Source organism: Mustela lutreola, chromosome 1 (genome assembly GCF_030435805.1).
Source record: "Mustela lutreola isolate mMusLut2 chromosome 1, mMusLut2.pri, whole genome shotgun sequence".
Lineage (NCBI taxonomy): Eukaryota > Metazoa > Chordata > Mammalia > Carnivora > Mustelidae > Mustela > Mustela lutreola.
Window position 1 is genome coordinate 279140912 of NC_081290.1, and position 20096 is coordinate 279161007.

Consider the following 20096-nt stretch of genomic DNA (forward strand, 5'->3'; position numbering starts at 1 on the left):
GAATTCAAGTTTTGTGTGCATTTTCATGACCATATCTCCATCCCAAGTCTTACCATCCCATTGTTTTTTTACTATGTCTCTAAAAATACAATAAAAGACTTATTAAAATGTATATCTAGTGTCCTCTGCATTTGTACTATCTTCAAACTTTAAAATTTGTTCTTGATTTTCAACATAGTCTGCAGAATATATGTGTTTATAAGTGTTTTATGGGAAGGCTTGTGACCTCCATGGTGTACATCAGGTTGATATTTAACTAATCTAAGAATTTTATCCATTTTTTTTTAAGGTTTCTAATATGGTTACAGCCAAGACGACAATCCTTATTGTTATCGTCTTCCCATATTGGTCAAAGAGTTAAAACTGCTTAACTCAAAACTGTCTCTTCTACATAGGCCTCATTCCTACCCACTGCTGGCTGGAGTCTCAGTAGTGACATTCTAGCGTGTTAGAGATCATGGTCATAATTCCCACTAATCTGGAATCTTTGTGATTATCTGATTGTGTAGACAGTCACTTCCAAAATCTGATAAAGAAGGTCGGCTTTGTAGAGCTGGTCTCCTCACTTCCCCTAAAAGCAGCATGTGAGATAAAGATTTGAGTGCAGATGGTTACTGGGTGGTCAGCTTAGAAAGCTGTGAGAAGGACTGTGGAGAATAGACGGGAAAGAAGGAAAGCCACAACAAGATGTTTAAATCCACCATTTTGGGTAATTGAGATTCGATTACCCAAGTACCTTCAAGAAGTGTGTAAAACACCTCCCAGAACTGTCAACTTAAAGGGCAAGAGGCTGAGACATTTAACTGTCTTTCTTTGAGTGCATACGAACATTCAGTCTGCAGCATATGCTAACCTTGTGCAATTTTTAAATTATTTAAAAAATTTTTTTATAAACATAACCTTGTGCAATTTATAGACCTTGCAAATATTACCTCCAAGCTGATGACCTTTATTTTCCATCTCCATGGTTCTTTTTAAGGTACTAAATGCTATTTAAAAAAAAAAAAAAGTATTTATTTATTTATTTAAATTTGAGAAAGAGAAAGGTGCACCACGGTTGGGTTGTTTCCACATGTTGGCTATTGTGAATAGTACTGTTATGAACATGTGTATACCAGTATTTGTTTGAATATTTGTTTGTAGTTCTTTTTTTTTTTTTTTTTTTAATTTTTTTATTTTTTATAAACATATATTTTTATCCCCAGGGGTACAGGTCTGTGAATCACCAGGTTTACATACTTCACAGCACTCACCAAATCACATGCCCTCCCCAATGTCCATAATCCCAACCCCTTCTCCCAAACCCCCTCCCCCCGGCAACCCTCAGTTTGTTTTGTGAGATTAAGAGTCACTTATGGTTTGTCTCCCTCCCAATCCCATCTTGTTTCATTTATTCTTCTTCTACCCACTTAAGCCTCCATGTTGTTTGTAGTTCTTAAGGTCACATATTATGTGATTCCATTTATAGGAAACTTCTAAAACAGACACACCTTTACATGCAGAAAGTATATTAGTGGTCTCCAGGGACAGCGGGTAGGGGAGCAATGGACACAGGGTTTCCATTAGAGGTGATGAAGAGTTTCTGGAACAGGCAGAGGTAATGGCTGGACAACACTGTGAATGGATTAAATGCCTCTGAATCATACATTTTAAATATGGTTAATGACTACTTTTGGAATTGAGTTTCTCACTGGGCATTTCGGGTTTCAGATATGAGTGTAAAATGATGAATATGCATTTCAGTGTAGAGTCTGCATCCTGAAGTAGGTGTCTAGAGTCGGGGATAATACAGTGGAAGCCACGTGTGCCTAAATGCTACTTACACTTACGTAATTGGATGTGATCTATGTAAGGAAGAGCTTAAGAGAAAAGAGAAGATATTTCATTTGCAAGTTTTGATCACATGAAATTTTAAAGTGGAATAGAGGAGAAGTCAGTCCACAAAATGAGAGCTTGTGGTCCCCTATATAACCCCAAATCTAGGTGATATACAAAAGGTATTCTTACGTTTTTTACTTAAAACATCTGCCTAAAAATCTGAGTTAGAAAATGACATTTCTTTAGCTTAAAGATTCTCTTTGTTTGGAGGCAGCCAGAGAATAAAGACCTGGCAATGGGCTGTGCCTAACAGGGACCTTTCCAATGCTGTGGGTGTCATACCTAGGGAGCCTCCTTGAGTTTTGAAACTTTTCTGTGTTTGTCACAATCTGAGTATCTGGGTCAAAAAATCTTTAGCAGGACCTCCTGTGGGTTTTCCCTTATCTTTGTTTTAGGCTATGGTGCTCTCTGATAATAAACAGCTGCGATGTATCCAGACTTCTAGTACAGTAGACAATTACTCAACTCTGACCTAGAATTAGACTCTGATAGCTTTATTCCACTCTGTCTTTCCCCTTTCATTCCTGTTTTCCTGGCTGAGATGCCACTTATTCTAGAAGTTTGTTTTTTCCGATTGAAATGGGTAGATACTGAGAATAGTGCATTTCTTCTCTGCCTCTTCTTTATGTCTTTGTTTTAGATCTTTCTTAATTATATCCTAGAGTAAAACCAAAGTATGGATGGATATTCTCAGAGTTAATAAAAGTGGAGAATATATCTCTTTCCCCTGTGTTCACTGCCAATTTTATAGAACAAATATTTATAATCAAATTTTATGAGCTCAAAAGGAAATAAACACTCTGTCAATAATTTTATATAGATATAATATATAATATATAATATTTAAATAAAATATGATTATACAAATACAGTAGTCATATATAATTATATATGTAATCTATAATTTATCTATCTATACCTATCTATCTATATGTAATCTCCTCAATGGTCTCCTCATATTCAAAACAAAAACTAAGTAAAATACCACTGGCTTTCTTTTTTTTTTGGCATGAAAATATACTTCAGACTTATCTTGTGTATTTCTTACCCAAGATCTAAAATCTGCCATTTACCCAAGGTTTGGTTTCTTTTATTGGAGAACAATATTTGAAGCAAAAGTCTGCGACTTAAGTGTGCCTGTTGTTACTGTTTTTTTTTTTTTAAAGTTTCTCTCAATGGAAAGAGCAAGGAAATACGTGTGCATGTTGACCCTTGCAAACACCTGTATCTATGTTAACTGAAATATGAGCTCATACTGATTTCTCCATCTAATAGGTTGTCATATGGATCATTCTAGACTTCTCCCCTTGCTTGTCTATGATCTTTCATTTCAACAGCAAGAAACATGGCTCCCATAATCTACCATGTACTTACTTAGTGCTTCAATTACAGTATATGTGCATAGTATGTTCAGATTTGACTGACAAGATTAATTGAATGCTGTAGATTAAATGTGTATGTCCCCTCAAAATTCCATAGATTGAAAACCTAATCTGCAATGTGATGGTATTTGGATATGTGGTCTGTCGGTAGAAGGTGATTAGATCATGAGGGCAGAATCCTCATGAATAAAGTGAATGCCTTTTATAAAAGAGACCCCAGAGGGCCACCTTACCTCCTTGAGCCATCTGAGGGCTGGCTGTCTATAAACCAGGAAGTGGGCTCCCGCCAGACCCCAAATCTGCCTACACCCTGATCTTAGATTTCCAAGGCTCCCAAACTGGAGAAATAAATTTCTGTTGTGCATAAGCAACTCAGTGTGTGGTACTCTGTTATATAGAGTGGTCCAAACAGACTAACACAGCACAGAATTACTTAAAGAAGATTTTAAAATCAATACAACAAATTCAAACCACCAACCAAAGAATAGAAGACACCAACATTCAATTCCTATAAGACCTGATAGAAATAGCAATAAACATATGAAAAAATGCTTACAACCATTTTAAGCCCCTTAAATGGGTACAAACTGATCTCTTGTATACTACTGGTTTTTAGTATCTTATAAAATAAAGACCTGGACAGGATATGATGCAATGCTAACAACATGTGTCACCTATTTCTTAGGGTAAGATAATTTGAAATATGACTTTCGACAATAATTTAACAATATCCTATAGTAGGAGGTGTGCACAATTTAGGACATACACCTTGCAAATTATTTCCCAGTATACAAAGAGATGTGCACCAGCCTGTTCTGAGTTGTGTTTCTTCTAAAAAATATTGCAGGAACTGTACATTTTATCAACATGCAAGAAAGAAAATGTTTGTATTTACATAGCTGAGTATGGTAAGATAATGGAACTGAATGAATAAAAGCCACACATTATGACAGTGGGTGGAAAATACTCTTTGAAGAAGGTAAAGTAAACATGATATATTTTTAAAGCACAATCATAATTTATTAGTGAACTTGATTAAGGATAACTCTTCTTTTGTCTGCCCATATCTTAACAAAATGCTCTCCCTTTCACAGACTTCTAAAACTAGTGAAAAATGTAAAGAGCAGAGCATTGAAAATCAATGTGGGAAAAATTCTGTTTTTTTTTTTTTAAAGATTTTATTTATATATTTGACAGAGAGAGAGATCACAAGTAGGCAGAGGCAGGTAGAGATGGTGGGGGGAAGCAGGCTCCCCGCTGAGCAGAAGGCCTGATGCGGGGCTTGATCCCAGGACCCTGGGATCATGACCTGAGCTGAAGGCAGAGGCTTTAACCCACTGAGCCACCCAGGCGCCCCCCAAAATTCTGTTTTTATTTAATGTTTTATTTAATATTTTGCAGTAAGTGGGTTCAGTAAAACAAACAAACAAACAAAAAACATACGTTTGGATCTGATTTCTCTCTCTAGATCTTCTGAAGCAACTGGTTCTCTGCTATAAAAAATTAAGTAGTTACATTCCAAGCAAAATTATAATCATAATCAATAAAGGTAGTAGTTGAAGAGCTCTCCAATGTAACCAAGAGAAAAGGGCTAGCAAAATAATTGGTTAATATCTTTTTATTTATTTATTTATTTTTGTAGGCTCCATGCCCAGTGTGGAGCCCAATGCAGGGCTTGAACTTATGACCTTGAGATCAATACCTGGGCTGAGATCAAGAGGGGGACGCTAACCTCCTGAGCCACACTGCCACCCCACTAACTTTTTTCAGTATACCCAGTTGTAGCGGTTAGTGATTTTTGTCATGATGTTTGTTAACAAAATGTTAACTTGTAGAAATTCAAATTTATTCTTAGCTGCTGTTTGGTCTTTGGGATAAAAGTGAGAATGACTTGTCCTCATGTGACTGAGGTTTTGATATGAAAAGACTTAAATACCGTACTTATGAGTACAGCCTGAAGTGCAACCAAGATCTAAAAGCAAGTTTCTGTTATTGGGTCCTTGGCTTCCCTATCTCATGCGAGTGGTAGTTTACTCATTGACGTTTCACTTGCAGCTGCCCTGTGGTAGGCAGGGTAGGATGACCCACAGGAAGTCATGGTGACTACGCATAGCTGAAAGTGATTGTCCCACTACTCTTCAGATCAGGTCAGACTCTTCGGTGGACATGAATGATGGTGAGAAGGAGCTCTCACCTACCATTTGGTGCAGTTCTAAAGGGATGCAAAGGTAGGAAGATTTCCTTTTTTATTCTCAGCTTCTAGGAAGAGCTCTGGGTTGAGCTATTGGCGGGTGATGTGTAGGAACATGGATCAAATGTGTCTAGTAAAGGCTGAGGTGAGAATGAAATTTAGGATGAGTTAGCCTGCTTTTGAAGGATGGGTTCTCATCTGCATGGGACTAAATGTTCAAGCTGTGGAATTGTGCCCCCTTCAACATTTATTTCAATGGGAAGACATTAACTAACTTCCAGAATATATGGAATGTGAACCAAAGAAATTGAAAGAAAGGAGAGGGAAGAAGTGGCTGGCTAAAGGTATCCGATACAGAACTCTTTTCTTGGAAATGGCCCTGTTGTGTATATTCAAACACAGAAAGCAGCTCAACACACCTTGGTTTCATTCTTGACCTGATTTGAGAGGGAAACTATGGAACTTGATCATGTAAGGAAAATTTTCTGGTCCCTTCTTTGTTTCCTGTCTTATGATAGAAATATTACTCTTTCAGGGTGTCTGGGGGACTCACTCAGTTAAGTATCTGACTCTTGATCTAAGATCAGGTCTTGATTTCAGGGTAGTGAGTTCAAGCCCTGTAGCAATCCATGCTGGAGTTGGAGTTTACTTAAAAAAAAAAAAAAGAAAGGAAAAGAAATATTACTCTTTCTTGAGACATATAAAATTATATACTGGGTGCCTGGGTGGCTCAGTGGGTTAAGCCGCTGCCTTCGGCTCAGGTCATGATCTCAGGGTCCTGGGATCGAGTCCCGCATTGGGCTCTCTGCTCAGCGGGGAGCCTGCTTCCTCCTCTCTCTCTCTGCCTGCCTCTCTGCCTACTTGTAATCTCTGTCAAATAAATAAATAAAATCTTAAAAAAAATTATATACAAACATTTTTTGACATTGTCCCATATCTATGTGTCTCAAACACACACAGAATTATCTGAGACCCAATGTCACCTAAGGTCACAAGTTTAGGTCTTATCTTCAGGATGTTTTGCTTAGACCTGGATCCTGATCACAAGCAGATGGTTGTCATAGTTCTGTCAGTGTTGTTTTTCCCAGACAGAAGTAGTGATGGTATTATTTGAGTCCATTTGTAATTATCTCTGTGTGGGCAAATATGCAAGAATGACCACCTGTTTTCCCCTTAGGAATAAAGAATGAGGGGCATCTGGGTGGCTCAGTGGGTTAAGCCTCTGCCTTTGGCTCAGGTCATGACCTCAGGGTCCTGGGATTGAGCCTTGCATTGCACTCTCTGCTCAGCAAGGAGCCATCTTCCTCCTCTCTGCTTGTCTCTGTTCTTACTTGTGATCTCTCTCTCTGTGTCAAATAAACAAAAATAAAAAATCTTTAAAGAAAAAGGAATAAAAAATGAGACAGAAACTAGGAAATATAGACAAACCAGACTTATTATAGGTCACATTACAACCAAAGCATATCAGGCAGGACATATCAGGCAAAATGAACAAGGGTGTGTCAGTGATTTTTTGCCACAGTAATGGTGCATAACAAATAACCCCCTGAAAGGTAATGGCTTAAAGCAATAAACATGCATAGGTTGACAAGTCTGCACATGGGTGTGCATGGCCCTTCTGAAATTCCCTGGGACCATTCACACGTATGAGGGTCAATAATTGCTATCTGGTTAGGGATGACTTCAGCTGGGATGAATGCTACAGCTTTTCTCATTTCTGGTATCTTTTATCCTCAACCAAGGTGGCCCAGCTATATTTTCTCAGCCATGACATGAGCTCAAGAGTCTATGCTTTTAAAACATTTTCTTATATCCCATTGGCCAAAGTGAGTCACAAGGCTGAAATCAAAATTGAGGAGGAAAGGAAATATATTCCATCTTTTAACAGGGGCAGCGGTGTGTCATGTGGCACTGGTGTGAATGCAGGGAAGGGTAAAGAAGAAAAGCTGTCAGTGCAACAAATCTATACGCAAGGGTGGTATACAACAATTAAAGAGATCTCTGAAAAGCATTTTGAATTGGCCTGGCACATCAGAGCTTTTAATAAATCATCACTATGCTTATGGTGTAGGGCAACATTAACAGAGGCAAATTTGCTAGAGAAATTGAATTCTCATTTGGTCCAAACACAGAAATGCTGACTGACATTGAAGAAGTGATAGAATCCCTTGAAAACTAAGTTCTCTTACAAGGAAACTGAAGGTTCTCATTTTATGTAGTTTCTACTCTCATGCACTTATGAATTCATGATATTAACTATGGACTCTGAAAAACAATCTGAGGGGTTTGAAGTGGCAGGGGGGTGGGAAATCGGGGTACCAGGTGGTGGGTATTATAGAGGGCACAGATTGCATGGAGCACTGGGTGTGGTGAAAAAATAATGATACTGTTATGCTGAAAATAAATAAATGAAAAAAAATAAATTAAAAATTTATTTTCTTTTACTGTATTGTAGGCTTCCAGTTGACAGGAATTGTGCATGTTTTGTACATTGCTATATTCCTAGCAACAAAACTTATAACAGAGCCTAGCACATAGTAGACATTTAATCAATATTTGTTGACTGAATGAATGAATGAATGGATAATACTCTTGTGAACCAGAGCCATAACACATGGCTCTTACAGGACTCACTAGAATGATTTGTTCTTTTTCCATCATTTTTTCTCTATAAGATATAAATTCTTCATGCATTATTCATGCATATTTGTCATATTAAATTTTAATAATAATACAATAAAAATAATAATGATGTATTATCTATTAATATTTCGATTATACCAAGCACTTAGTTCCAAGTTTTATATGTACAAAGCTGTTGAAATCATGCAGGCATATGACAAGCAACAGGAGGTGAGTACCACAAGCACCCCCTTTTGTAATTTTGCTATTTATTAAAAGAGTTTTTTACTTTATTTTACAGAAAGAGAGAGAGAGTGGGGGGAGGGCGAGAGGGAGGGAATCTCAAGCAGATTCTGCACTAAGCATGGAGTCAGACATAGAGCTCCATCTCCTGACCCTGAGATCATGACTTGAGCTGGAACCAGGAGTGGGATGCTCAACAGACTAAGCCACTTCAGTTTTTATAATTTTAAAAAACTAAGGCATGGAAATGGTAACAAAGATATGCCCATGTTTACACAGTGTGTGACTGGAATTATAACTCAGGCAATTTCATTTACCATCATGCTAAACTGCCTCATGATACCATTCTTCCAAAGCACATTTTTCATGTCTACAAGAAAGGGGTTGAAGAATGAATCTGTTCTCTGTAAAATATTTACATTCACAGGACTAAAGATTGTGTTAATACACCAGAAGGAGCAACTGCATGGTTTGGCCCGAATCCCCCACAGAAAAACTTCATCCAACTAGACCAAACAGACAATCTGAAGACCTTCCTGAAGGGGGAGCCTCAAGTACTGGGGGTAAGTGAGCTTGACCTCCAAACATAGTATTTGGGAAGATAGCCATTTCCAGAGAGGAGAACAGTTGTCCTTTGTGGCTCCTGAGGTATGATTAACTCTGTCATAAACTGACCTCTGTAAACCTCACTGTGGCAGGAAATAGATTTTTCAAAAATCAGAGGTCCTGTAATCTGAAAGGAAAATGCATTTATCTAGTGAGAAGGGAAAAAGAAAGTTATCATAAAACCTTTCTAAACGACCTTGAACTTGAGAAAAGGCCATGGACTCCTAGGGGTTTCATCCTTGGAGCCTTTTCAAAACCAGGGGATGGGAAATAGCTCTGTGTAAAGACCACAAAACCATCTTCTTAGAAACCTGTGTGCTTCCTACTCTGAGCATCTTCTTTTTCACTCCCCAGGTGGCTCAGATCCTGATTGGTTTGATGAAAGTGTGCCTATTTGCTATAGGTCTGCGTTTTCGTTCTTCTGACTTTTCCCATTGGTGTTATTCCCCAACCATGAGCTCAGGATATCTTATATGGGGATCCTTATTTGTGAGTATGTTGGAATATCTCAACTTCCTCAGTGGTAGAATTCTGGGAATATTTCTTCCAGCCTTCTCTTTCAAAAACCAATGACTTGATCTGGGCTTTTACATCTTAGAGCAAAACATGTGACCTAAATGCTTGGGGGTTCTGTTGAACTTTGGTTTGGGGGAAGTACAAGTGCACGCTCACCAGGTTGAGTAGATTCTTCCATTTTTAGTTCTTTGTGTCTGGAGCTGTGTCTATTGCTGCTGGAAGAAACATGACATTAAACCTGGTAAGTATTTCCCTGGGCCCGAAGTAACAAGCAGAATCAGAAGTGCTCTATCTCAAGACAAAGGAAATAATTTCCAATTCTCTGAATTATCTGGGCTCTATGGGGTTCATGGCAAATTCTTCCATGAGGAAACTAAGGTTTGACTTACTTTTTCAGCCCTATTGTCTGATATTCCATCCCTAGGATTCATTTGTGAATACAGAATCCAAAGCTTCAGCCCATCCTTCTTAGACTTAGGAAAATTATTTGAGAATATGTCTTCAACGCCTTCAAAATAAGTGAATGTTTTTGTGTTTCCCAAAGGGAGGAAGAGCATGGAACAGAAGGACGTAGGCGACATTGATTATTCTCTTCCAGATCAAAGGCAGCCTGGGAGTGAACATACTCAGTGCTGTGGTTGGGGGAGTAGGGATAATCTTGTCAACAGTAGGACTGACTGTGGTACATGAATTGGAAAAAAGTTGTCTTATTCTTGTAAGTGTTTCTGAGATGATTTTATTTTCTGAAGTTATCTTTCTATTATCTAAATATACATTAGTCTGAGATGATTGTTTCTCAGTTGATCCTGGCTTATCGCCACAAGTAGTAAGATCTGGGACTTTGATCTCATGGGGAGAAATTTCAGCCCCTTTTTGGCTGGGACTTACAAGGATTTTTTCCTTGCATTCTTCACTGAACACAGTGATGTTAGAAGATTGAGCATGAGGATCTTTCTTTAAGGCCTCCAGGTTTGAGTTTGGAGCTGGCTCAGGAAGTTCTGTGTTATATGCGGGTGGGGCAGGGAGAGTCAGGGCCTCCAAGCCTAGATGCTCAGAGTCTCGGGGGTGTATGTGGTGTAGGGAAAGAACAATGATATCACTTTCATAGTCTTGGAGGTTTTCCGCTCTTTAGATGAGAAAAAAAGTAGAAATTCACACAGGGAGTTATTATAAGGAAAATAACTTGAATTGGGCAACAGAGAGAATTTCTAAGCCAAGACAACTAAAGAGACAGGTCTGATTTAATCTAAATTTGCCCTGCATTTATGAAGGTCTAGAGCAGACTCCTCTCAGCCATTTTAGGATTTTCTTTTCAATTTTTCTTCCTTTGGTTTGTTATGGGACAGAACGTTACCTTTTTCTTTAATGGAGAATGAGTCAGATTGGAATCAGAGAATCCAGGGCCAAAGGAAGTATTCATCTATTAATCATATTCCTTTTCTTTTTCCTCTTCTCTCCCCTCGTGGAAACGGCTTCTTTTTAGAGGGCACTTGAGATTGGGCTACTAGTCCTCTCCCTGCTGGAAGTCAGCATCGCTCTCTCTCTCTCTGTGTTTGGGTGCAAGGTGACCTGCTTTGTCACACAGGTAAGCGTTCAGGACCTGAGGGAGTGTTCACGTTTCTCTCATTGTGTGTTCCTGTTTCTCTCATTGTGTCTCTTCTTTCTGAACCAATGAGAAGGATAAAGAAGAAGAGTGCAGGAAAGATTGTTGTGTATGTGACCTCTTCCTGAAATTGGAAGAGACAACAGAACACAGAGATAGACCTATGGCAGATGTTTCTGGGAGCCTCATAGATCTTGCTGGATATTGATTTTTATCTAGTGGGGGTATAAGGCCCTGAAAAAGGGATATTGAACTCTCAGGTCCCAGGATACAGAAAAGAATTAGGGGTCCCCAGGATGAATTGAATCCCTTTAGCTGGAAGAGTATGTGAATAACACTATATATTTTTCTATCTCCACAGGTGGTGGTTATTAAGCCAAACAATGACAAGGTGCCCTCGGTAATGGCCCCTTATGAACATATTTATGAGGACCTGGAGTTTTAACAGGATAGTTCCTGCTTTTAGAAAAATTATTCATTGAGTATCACTAGGTCATTAATAACCTGCCCGCTGGAAAGCAGTCACATTTGTGCATGGGAACATAATTATTACAAAACCAAATAAAATACATTTTTCCCTCTATTGATGCTAATTGTGGTTTTTGGATCCCATCCTCCCACATCATCCCATAATCAACCATATGGCAGGGAGGCACACTATCATTTCTCATGATAACTTGTTTTTTTTTTTTAATTTTTAGTAACTTTTATTTTTTAGGGGCTTTTTATTTTTTATTTTTATTATTTTTTAAAATTAAATTTATTTATTTTCAGCATAACAGTATTCATTATTTTTGCACCACACCCAGTGCTCCATGCAATCCGGACCCTCTAGTATACCCACCATCTGGCTCCCCCAACCTCCCACCCCCCGCCCCTTCAAAACCCTCAGACTGTTTTTCAGAGTCCATAGTCTCTCATGATTCACCTCTCCTTCCAATTTACCCCAACTCCCTTCTCCTCTCTAACACCCCTTGTCCTCCATGCTATTTGTTATGCTCCACAAATAAGTGAAACCATATGATAATTGACTCTCTCTGCTTGACTTATTTCACTCAGCATAATCTCTTCCAGTCCCGTCCATGCTGCTACAAAAGTTGGGTATTCGCCCTTTCTGATGGAGGCATAATACTCCATAGTGTATATGGACCACATCTTCCTTATCCATTCATCCGTTGAAGGGCATCTTGGTTCTTTCCACAGTTTGGCGACCGTGGCCATTGCTGCTATAAATATTGGGGTACAGATGGCCCTTCTTTTCACTACATCTGTATCTTTGGGGTAAATACCCAGGAGTGCAATGGCAGGGTCATAGGAAAGTTCTATTTTTAATTTCTTGAGGAATCTCCACACTGTTCTCCAAAGAGGCTGTACCAACTTGCATTCCCACCAACAGTGTAAGAGGGTTAGCCTTTCTCCACATCCCCTCCAACACATGTTGTTTCCTGTCTTGCTAATTTTGGCCATTCTAACTGGTGTAAGTTGGACTGGTGTGAGGTGGTATCTCATTTTGGTTTTGATTTGTATTTCCCTGATGCCGAGTGATATGGAGCACTTTTTCATGTGTCTGTTGGCCATCTGGATGTCTTCTTTGCAGAAATGTCTGTTTATGTCTTCTGCCCATTTCTTGATTGGATTATTTGTTCTTTGGGTGTTGAGTTTGCTAAGCTCTTTGTAGATTTTGGATACTAGCCCTTTATCTGATATGTCGCTTGCAAATATCTTCTCCCATTCTGTCAGTTGTCTTTTGGTTTTGTTAACTGTTTCCTTTGCTGTGCAAAAGCTTTTAATCTTGATGAAGTCTCAATAGTTCATTTTTGCCCTTGCTTCCCTTGCCTTTGGCGATTTTTCTAGGAAGAAGAAACATCTGCTGTGGCTGAGGTCGAAGAGGTTGCCGCCTCTCCTCAAGGATTTTTTTTTAATATATATTTTTTAATTTTATTTATTTGACAAACAGAGATTACAAGTAGGCAGAGAGGCAGTCAGAGAGAGGAGGAAGCAGGCTCCCTGCTGAGCAGAGAGCCTGATGCGGGGCTCGATCCCAGGACCCTGGCATCGTGACCTGAGCTGAAGGCAGAGGCTTTAACCCACTGAGCCACCCAGGTGCCCCTCTCCTCAAGGATTTTGATGGATTCCTTTCTCACATTGAGGTCCTTCATCCATTTTGAGCCTATTTTCATGTGTGGTGTAAGGAAATGGCCCAGTTTCATTTTTCTGCATGTGGCTGTCCAATTTTCCTACCACCATTTGTTGAAGAGACTGTCTTTTTTCCATTGGACATTCTTTCCTGCTTTGTCAAAGATTAGTTGACCATAGAGTTGAGGGTCTATTTCTGGGCTTTCTATTCTATTCCATTGATCTATGTGTCTGTTTTTGTACCAATACCATACTGTCTTGATGATGACAGTTTTGTAATAGAGCTTGAAGTCTGGAATTGTGATGCCACCAACTTTGGCTTTCTTTTTCAACATTCCTCTGGCTATTTGAGGTCTTTTCTGGTTCCAGCAGCTTTAGATTAAAAAAAAAAAAATCAAGAAGATAGTAAAGAGAGTTCCCATACATCCCAAGTCAGTTGACTTCTTATATTAATATAGAATGAACCATATTGATACATTATCATTAAATTAATGATACATTATCATTACCGTAAGCATTATTATTGTTCAGATTTCTTTAGTTTTTAGCCAGTGCCCTTTTCCTGTTCTAAGATCCCACCCAGGACACCACATTTATTAGTTGTCATATTTCCTTAGGCTCCTCTTGGCTGTGGCTATTCATGAGACTTTGTTTTCAATAGCCTTGAGAGTTCTGTGGAATACTGGTCAAGTGTTTTGTAGAAGGTCCCTTAACTGGAGTTTGTCTGATATTTTTCTCAGGATTACACTAGAGTTTTGAGTTTTGGGGAGGAAAAACTCAAAAGCAAGATATCATTTTTTTAAAAAAGATTTTATTTATTTATTTGACAGAGAGAGATCACAAGTAGACAGAGAGGCAGGCAGAGAGAGAGAGGGAAGCAGGCTCCCTGCTGACCAGAGAGCCCGATGCAGGACTCGATCCCAGGACCCTGAGATCATGACCTGAGCTGAAGGCAGCAGCTTAACCCACTGAGCCACCCAGGTGCCCCGCAAAATATCATTCTTATATCCAATCAAGGGTACATACTATCAACATGACTCACACTGTTGATGTTGACTTTAATCATCTGAGTACAGTTTTTCAGTTTTTTCCACCTAAAGTTAGCTTTTTCCTGAATTTTATTCTGTATTCTTTGGAAGGATACATTCAGCCACTGTGTGCAGCCCAGACTCAAGGAGACAAGAGTTATGACCTACTGCTTTGAATGTCAGTAACTACATAAGTTATTAGATATTCTGCATTGAGATTTTGTCCATTTTCTCTCACTTCCTTGTGCATTCAATGATTCATTTGTATGAATTCATGAATACATACATATACTTTGGGTTATAATCAAATACTACTTTATTTTATTGCTCAAATTGCTTCTGTTTTCATCACAGTGGCTCCTGAGTCCCTTAGGTGTACCCCATCTTTGGGTCTCATTTTAAGCATTTCCTTGTTTTATGCCACTACCATATTCTCAGGGTTATCTTATGTAGTTCCTGCTCCAGTCTTGGAAATCAACCATTTCATCAGACAGCCCTGTTTCTTTTTAGTGGAGAATGGTATCAGAAATCCAGATCTGGGCTCTAGGTATGATTGTTGGTATTGGGATGTCATTTCTTTTAGGTTATCTCAGCTAACAGAGCAAAGAAATATATGTATATCTACTAACTCATGTGTCTTAGTTGAGCTGCTATAAAAAATAGTATAGATTGGGTAGTTTAAACACATTTATTTCTCACAGTACTCGAGGCTGGATGTCTGAGATCAGGATACCAGCATGGTCAGGTTTTTTCCTGGCTTCCAGATAGCCATTTTCTGATTGTATGTTCCAATAGTAGAGAGCAAAGAGAGGAAGCAAGATCCATTGTGTCTTTTCTTATAAGGCACTAATTCCATCATGACAGATCCCCCATTTTACCTCATTCCCTCACTAAGGCCCCCAACTCCAAAAACCATCATGTTGGGGATTAGAGTTTCAACATATGAATTTGGGATGGGGACGACACAGACACCCGGTCCATAGCATCATGTTCATATACTTCCATGAAAGTTTCTATCTGCTACAGATAGAATCAGATATTATACAGATATTATATGTTACATCTGGCTTTGGAAAAAAAATCACAAGAAGTGCTAAAAAAAAGGTGGTAAAAGAAACCCCACAAATATTTTGTAATTTTATTTTATTTTTTCACTGTTCCAAGATTTGTTGTTTATGCACCACACCCAGTGCTCTATGCAATACATGCCCTCCTTAATACCCACTGCCAGGCTCACCCCCACCTTTTTTTTCTATTCCAAAAGAAACCCCACAATTTTTACACATTTTAAAAACTATTCTGTGACCCTGTGGACTATTTAGAAGTATGTTGTTTAATTTCCAAATATTTTGAATTTCTACTTACCACAATTCTGTTATTGTCTGGGAACATTTATATTCTTTTAAATTTGTTGAGTTGTGTTTTAACACATGAAGTAACCAACTGGTAAACATTCCTTGTAATTTTGAGAGAAATGTGCTGTTGTTGGATGGAAAAGTCTGTAACTGTCAGTTAGATCAACCTGATTGATACTGCTGCTCAGGTCCATGCCCTTACTGCTTCTCTGCTTGGTTGGTATATTAGTTACTGTAGAAGAAGCGTTGAGGTCTCCAAATATAATAGTATATTTGTCCATCTTTCTTCTTAGTTTTCTCCATCTTTCTCCTCAAATATTTTGGACCAGCCACAAGTTACCATTGAGCACTTAGAATATGTTTACTAAAACTAAGAAAATAGACTTGAGATTTTTTTTTTTAATTTTAAATAGTTTAAACTTAAATTGCCATATGTGTCTAGTGGCTATTGTATTGTGTAGAAGAGAAATGGAATTGTTTGATCTCATGAGACATAGTATTAATTTTACTGGACTTTGAAGACTTTTGGTTCTTTTATTCAGGAGGAATGGGGTAACACTTGTCAGCAGGCCAATTAAACAACACAAGCTTTTATATATGAGCTTATTTATGTAAAATACCATCAGAAAAGCTTGATGTACTTAGAGTGCTGCAGTATAATTAATTAACCTAACACTAAATTAATTAAATACTATAACTTATAGTATTTAATATAGTCAAAAGTATTTTTGACTATATTTACTATTTTCTTTGATGGATATCCCAGTCTAAACTGAATCAGCTCAAGCTAGTCCATTTGAGAGATAAAGAAGATACAGACCCAAAGCCACAGAGTGTAAAATTGAGGGACCAAACATGCAAAGTATTTTCACAATTAGTTCAGGAAACTCTACGTTTCCTTCATTGTTTTCATCAAATATTAAACTTCAGAACTTTACATCACCCTACATTTCCTGTCTCCCATATAGTGCTGGGAAGACGACTGTTTAATGGGCTGTGGCAAAAAGTGACACATGCTTCTTCCAGACCAAAGTATCTAATTGCCAAAGGTCTGATTTAGAACTTTTTCTTTCCCTACCTTAGCAAAATTAAAAAAAAAAGACTTTTTGAGATATTATTCTATTTGCTAGGACCCATATTAGTGTGGGTCTAAAGTAAATAGCCAAATAATAATGAACATGTAAAATAGGAAGTAAATGAACTTCTTTTTTTTTTTTTTTTTTTTTTCCTTTTTTACTTACATTAAATACATCGGTAAATCAGCAGTCGCATTCTGTTACCACGATTGTTATGTTGGGAGAGGAAGAAAAGGGGAAAAAGGCAAATGCTTTCTTAGAAGAAAAGAAAAGGATACCCCACCCCCAAAAGAACTGATCAGAAGAAAAAAAAATGAAGAGCTGGGAAATAAAAAACTAAGATCCCCAAGCCCAAGAGAGCTCAAAGGAAAGCAGAGGAGCTAGTAGGAAATAGAAGGAAGGCAGCAGATAGGCCCAGAAGCTAAGGCCAATCCTGTTCCACAGGGGGCTGTGGAGGGGAGAAGCCTGGAGAAATGGTTTCCCAGCCCCAAGGCAATGAAACACTTCACTCCTGTTCCATGGGGAAAGATGCAGAGAAAAACAAACAAACAAACAAAAAACCCAAAAAACCTTCATTTCTAAGGAATCTAAGAGAGCTATCCTAGTTCTTCCACTTATAAGGACGCACTGGGTGCTTTGGGAGGCTGGTGGGTGCTGGGAAAGGAAAGGGAAAATGTATGTGTGTTTCAGGGCCACGGGAACTAAGGCTGCCCCTGGAAAAGGAAGGGAAATGAGTCCTAAGTGGAAGAACCTAAGCTGGGTCCTTCAGAGTCTCAACTCCAAGGATTTTTCAGCTGCTCTGGGACAGAAGGCAGTCTGCAAATCAAAGGGTAGAAAGGTTCCAATCCTAGGTCACTGTGACCTTTCCTAACTTACTTCCCCCAATTCTCCCAAAACTCTGGGTTGGAACAAGGAGTTTAGAGTTCTCTCTTGCCTTGATGACTTCCCAAAGACATCCTAAAATACCTGATGAGGGATGCGAGGAGTGGCTAGAGATTTAGAAAGGACCCACGTTCCCTGGTGATGTGAGACAGCTGTGACGGACCTTCAGTGCCAGTTGTTCCCTATCCACAGGAACAGGTGTTACAGTATGAGGGGGCCAACAAGTAGGCCTCTGTGGTATTAGCCCCTAGTGGTATGTGGATTAAACCACTGGCTGGGGGTGGGTATAAGGATAAGGATGTAGGGACTAAACCAAACATACTAACAAAGGGAAAAAGATATAGGTCCTGATAGGAGGTGGAGGACAGAACAGACTGTACAGTGAGAATAAAGATCATACCTATTTACAGGGAAGTAGAAAAGACATGGTAATGGATGGATCATTGAACATGAACCTTGGGAAAGGACAGAAAACTCCTCCCTCTTGCCTGACCCCTCTTTACTCCCATACCATGGCCTAGGCTATCCTGAGACCGCTCTCCAGTTGCTCAGTTAATTCCCCAGGAAAGGCAAACCTATACTCGAGAGCTAGGTTGGCAAGAATATAGGTTAAGAATCAGAGTTGGAGGAAGCAAGCAGTGGAGACAGGGCTTAAGTAGCTGCCACTGGTCCTGTTCTCTACAGCCCCTCCCAAAACCTCATATATATACTACCTTGGGTTCCATTTAATTAAAAGGTGAGAGGGCAGGTAAATCAATCAAAACCCCCATAAAACAAGTATCCCAACTGAACTACCACCAATTAAAGTGCAAACTGCAGGGGAATATTGTGGCTGGGGCTGAGGCCATCTAAAGGCCGGGGGTGGGGGGAAATGCATATGTATAAATCAGAGGATGGGTATCAGAAACTGGTCCCTCCCCTAATTAGATCACAGCAGAGCCAAAGATGCAGGCAACCAGTGAAGATTCTTTGGAGGACTCTGGGGTCCAGAGTCTCCCCCACTATGGGGGAGGAGCTACCTAAGAGGCTGGGTGAGGGGGTAGTTAGGCCTTGGAACAGTTCCAGAGCCACAGGTGACACTACATCTCCACCTCCTCCACCTCTGCCCAGTTAACTAACACAACTCCTATCAGGTACCCAAGAGCTTGCCTTCCATTTTCTCACCTCTACCTATAAACACCCTCCACAAGGACAACTCGTGGAGACTGCAGTGTTTTCATATGAGAAACTCCAACCCCCCTCTCCCAAAAAAGGAACTGTTTCCTTACTCCCTCCTGCTCTGAGCCTTATTCTCCCCCCAGGGCCCTTAATGTGACTGAACTGGAAATCTCCTTCCTCAGTTCCTGGGTTCATCACCTTCTCCATCCTGGGAAGAGGAGGAAAAGGGGATCAAGAACAGGGACTGACCAAAAGCAGAAAGGGAAAGGGCAAAGACGAAAAAATGTTTTCTGAAAAAATGAGGAGGAGGAGGAGGAGGAGGAAAGATAAGTAGGTCTCTGTCTTGCACCTATAATACAAAGTGAAGAAAGTTTGTTTTGGAAGGTAAGTCCTGGGGGATCTGACCCCTAAGCCCCAGAGTAGGGGTAAGGAGGCCAGTGGCAACAGCTGCCTGGTGTTGGTTGCTGAAGCGTTAAAAAGTGCCATGACGGAGCTGTCAGGAGGCAGCCCTTGGGAGCCAGGGCTCAGTGTGCTGTTACCGTAGGGGCTGTGTGCTGAGGGGTGGGGATGGAGGTTATTTCTTAGCTCTCGTGCTAGCTCCATACTTGTTTGCTGCTAGCCACTCCCTCAGTTGCTACAACACTGGCTCTTGTTCTGCTGGGACTGTTCATGAAGATCCACACCCCGGCTTCGGCCTGCTGCACCCCCCAGATTCTGGGGTTCACTCTTTGGCAACTTCTTAGCTATTGCCAGGAAGAGATCATTCACGTTCATAGCTGTCTTGGCTGAAGTCTCCATAAACAATAAGCTGTTGTCATCTGCATATGCCTGGGCCTCTTCATACTCCACCATGCGCTTATTGGCCAGGTCAGCTTTGTTCCCCGCCAGGGCAATAACGATGCTAGGACTGGCCTGTCGCTGTAGTTCCTTTACCCATGTCTTCGCTCGGGCGAAGGTTTCCTGATTAGTAATGTCATAAACCACAATGGCAGCTTGGGCACCTCTGTAGTACATGGGGGCCAAGCTATGGTATCGTTCCTGCCCAGCTGTGTCCCAGATCTCAAACTTGACTGTTGTGTCATCTAGACAAACAGACTGGGTGAGGAAGGCCGCTCCAATGGTGCTTTCTTGGTACTCATGGAACTGCCCTTTGACAAAACGTAATACCAGGCTAGACTTCCCCACTGCAGATTCACCCAGCAGGACCAATTTGAACTGGCATATTTTGCTGGCCTGGGGCTGCCCATTGGGCCTGGCTGTGCTTCTGCTAGTCATGGCTAGATTATGAGAATGGGAAAGGGTGGAGGGAGGGGGATGCCACAAAGCGGCAAAGGGGGGAAGGGGAAAGGGGAGGGGACTTCAGGCTTCAACAGTCCTGGGGCTCCGTCTCCCCCGTCGGGCGGAAGCCTGTGTCCAGTAA

General features: G+C 40.0%; 2 protein-coding genes across 3 annotated transcripts; one reads left to right on the forward strand and one right to left on the reverse strand.

The window, feature by feature from the left end:
* Positions 1 to 5232: 5232 nt before the first annotated feature.
* On the forward strand, positions 5233 to 11624 carry LOC131813178 (membrane-spanning 4-domains subfamily A member 4A-like). 2 transcript variants are annotated; one of them, XM_059143443.1, is made up of 7 exons: positions 5233 to 5488; positions 8744 to 8879; positions 9277 to 9411; positions 9623 to 9679; positions 10037 to 10153; positions 10922 to 11023; positions 11403 to 11624. In XM_059143443.1, the coding sequence occupies exons 1-7, from the start codon at positions 5427 to 5429 to the stop codon at positions 11484 to 11486; spliced, it is 693 nt and encodes a 230-aa protein (XP_058999426.1). In that variant the 5' UTR covers positions 5233 to 5426; the 3' UTR covers positions 11487 to 11624. The 2 variants fall into 2 exon arrangements, with proteins under 2 accessions (XP_058999426.1, XP_058999436.1); XM_059143453.1 differs by lacking the exon at positions 10037 to 10153 and having other exon boundaries at positions 5234 to 5488.
* Positions 11625 to 16766: 5142 nt separating this feature from the next.
* Positions 16767 to 20096, reverse strand: LOC131813200 (ras-related protein Rab-5B). Its single transcript, XM_059143479.1, has one exon. It carries the CDS (start codon positions 19949 to 19951, stop codon positions 19304 to 19306), a length of 648 nt encoding a protein of 215 aa, XP_058999462.1. The 5' UTR covers positions 19952 to 20096; the 3' UTR covers positions 16767 to 19303.

Bases quoted from the DNA above. Each gene is read 5' to 3' on its own strand.
- LOC131813178 (XM_059143443.1), top strand. From the start codon at position 5,427: ATGAATGATGGTGAGAAGGAGCTCTCACCTACCATTTGGTGCAGTTCT. The intron at 8,880-9,276 runs GTAAGTGAGCTT...TTCACTCCCCAG, and splicing joins GGGAGCCTCAAGTACTGGGG to GTGGCTCAGATCCTGATTGG. The intron at 9,680-10,036 runs GTAAGTATTTCC...ATTCTCTTCCAG, and splicing joins GAAACATGACATTAAACCTG to ATCAAAGGCAGCCTGGGAGT.
- LOC131813200 (XM_059143479.1), bottom strand. From the start codon at position 19,951: ATGACTAGCAGAAGCACAGCCAGGCCCAATGGGCAGCCCCAGGCCAGC.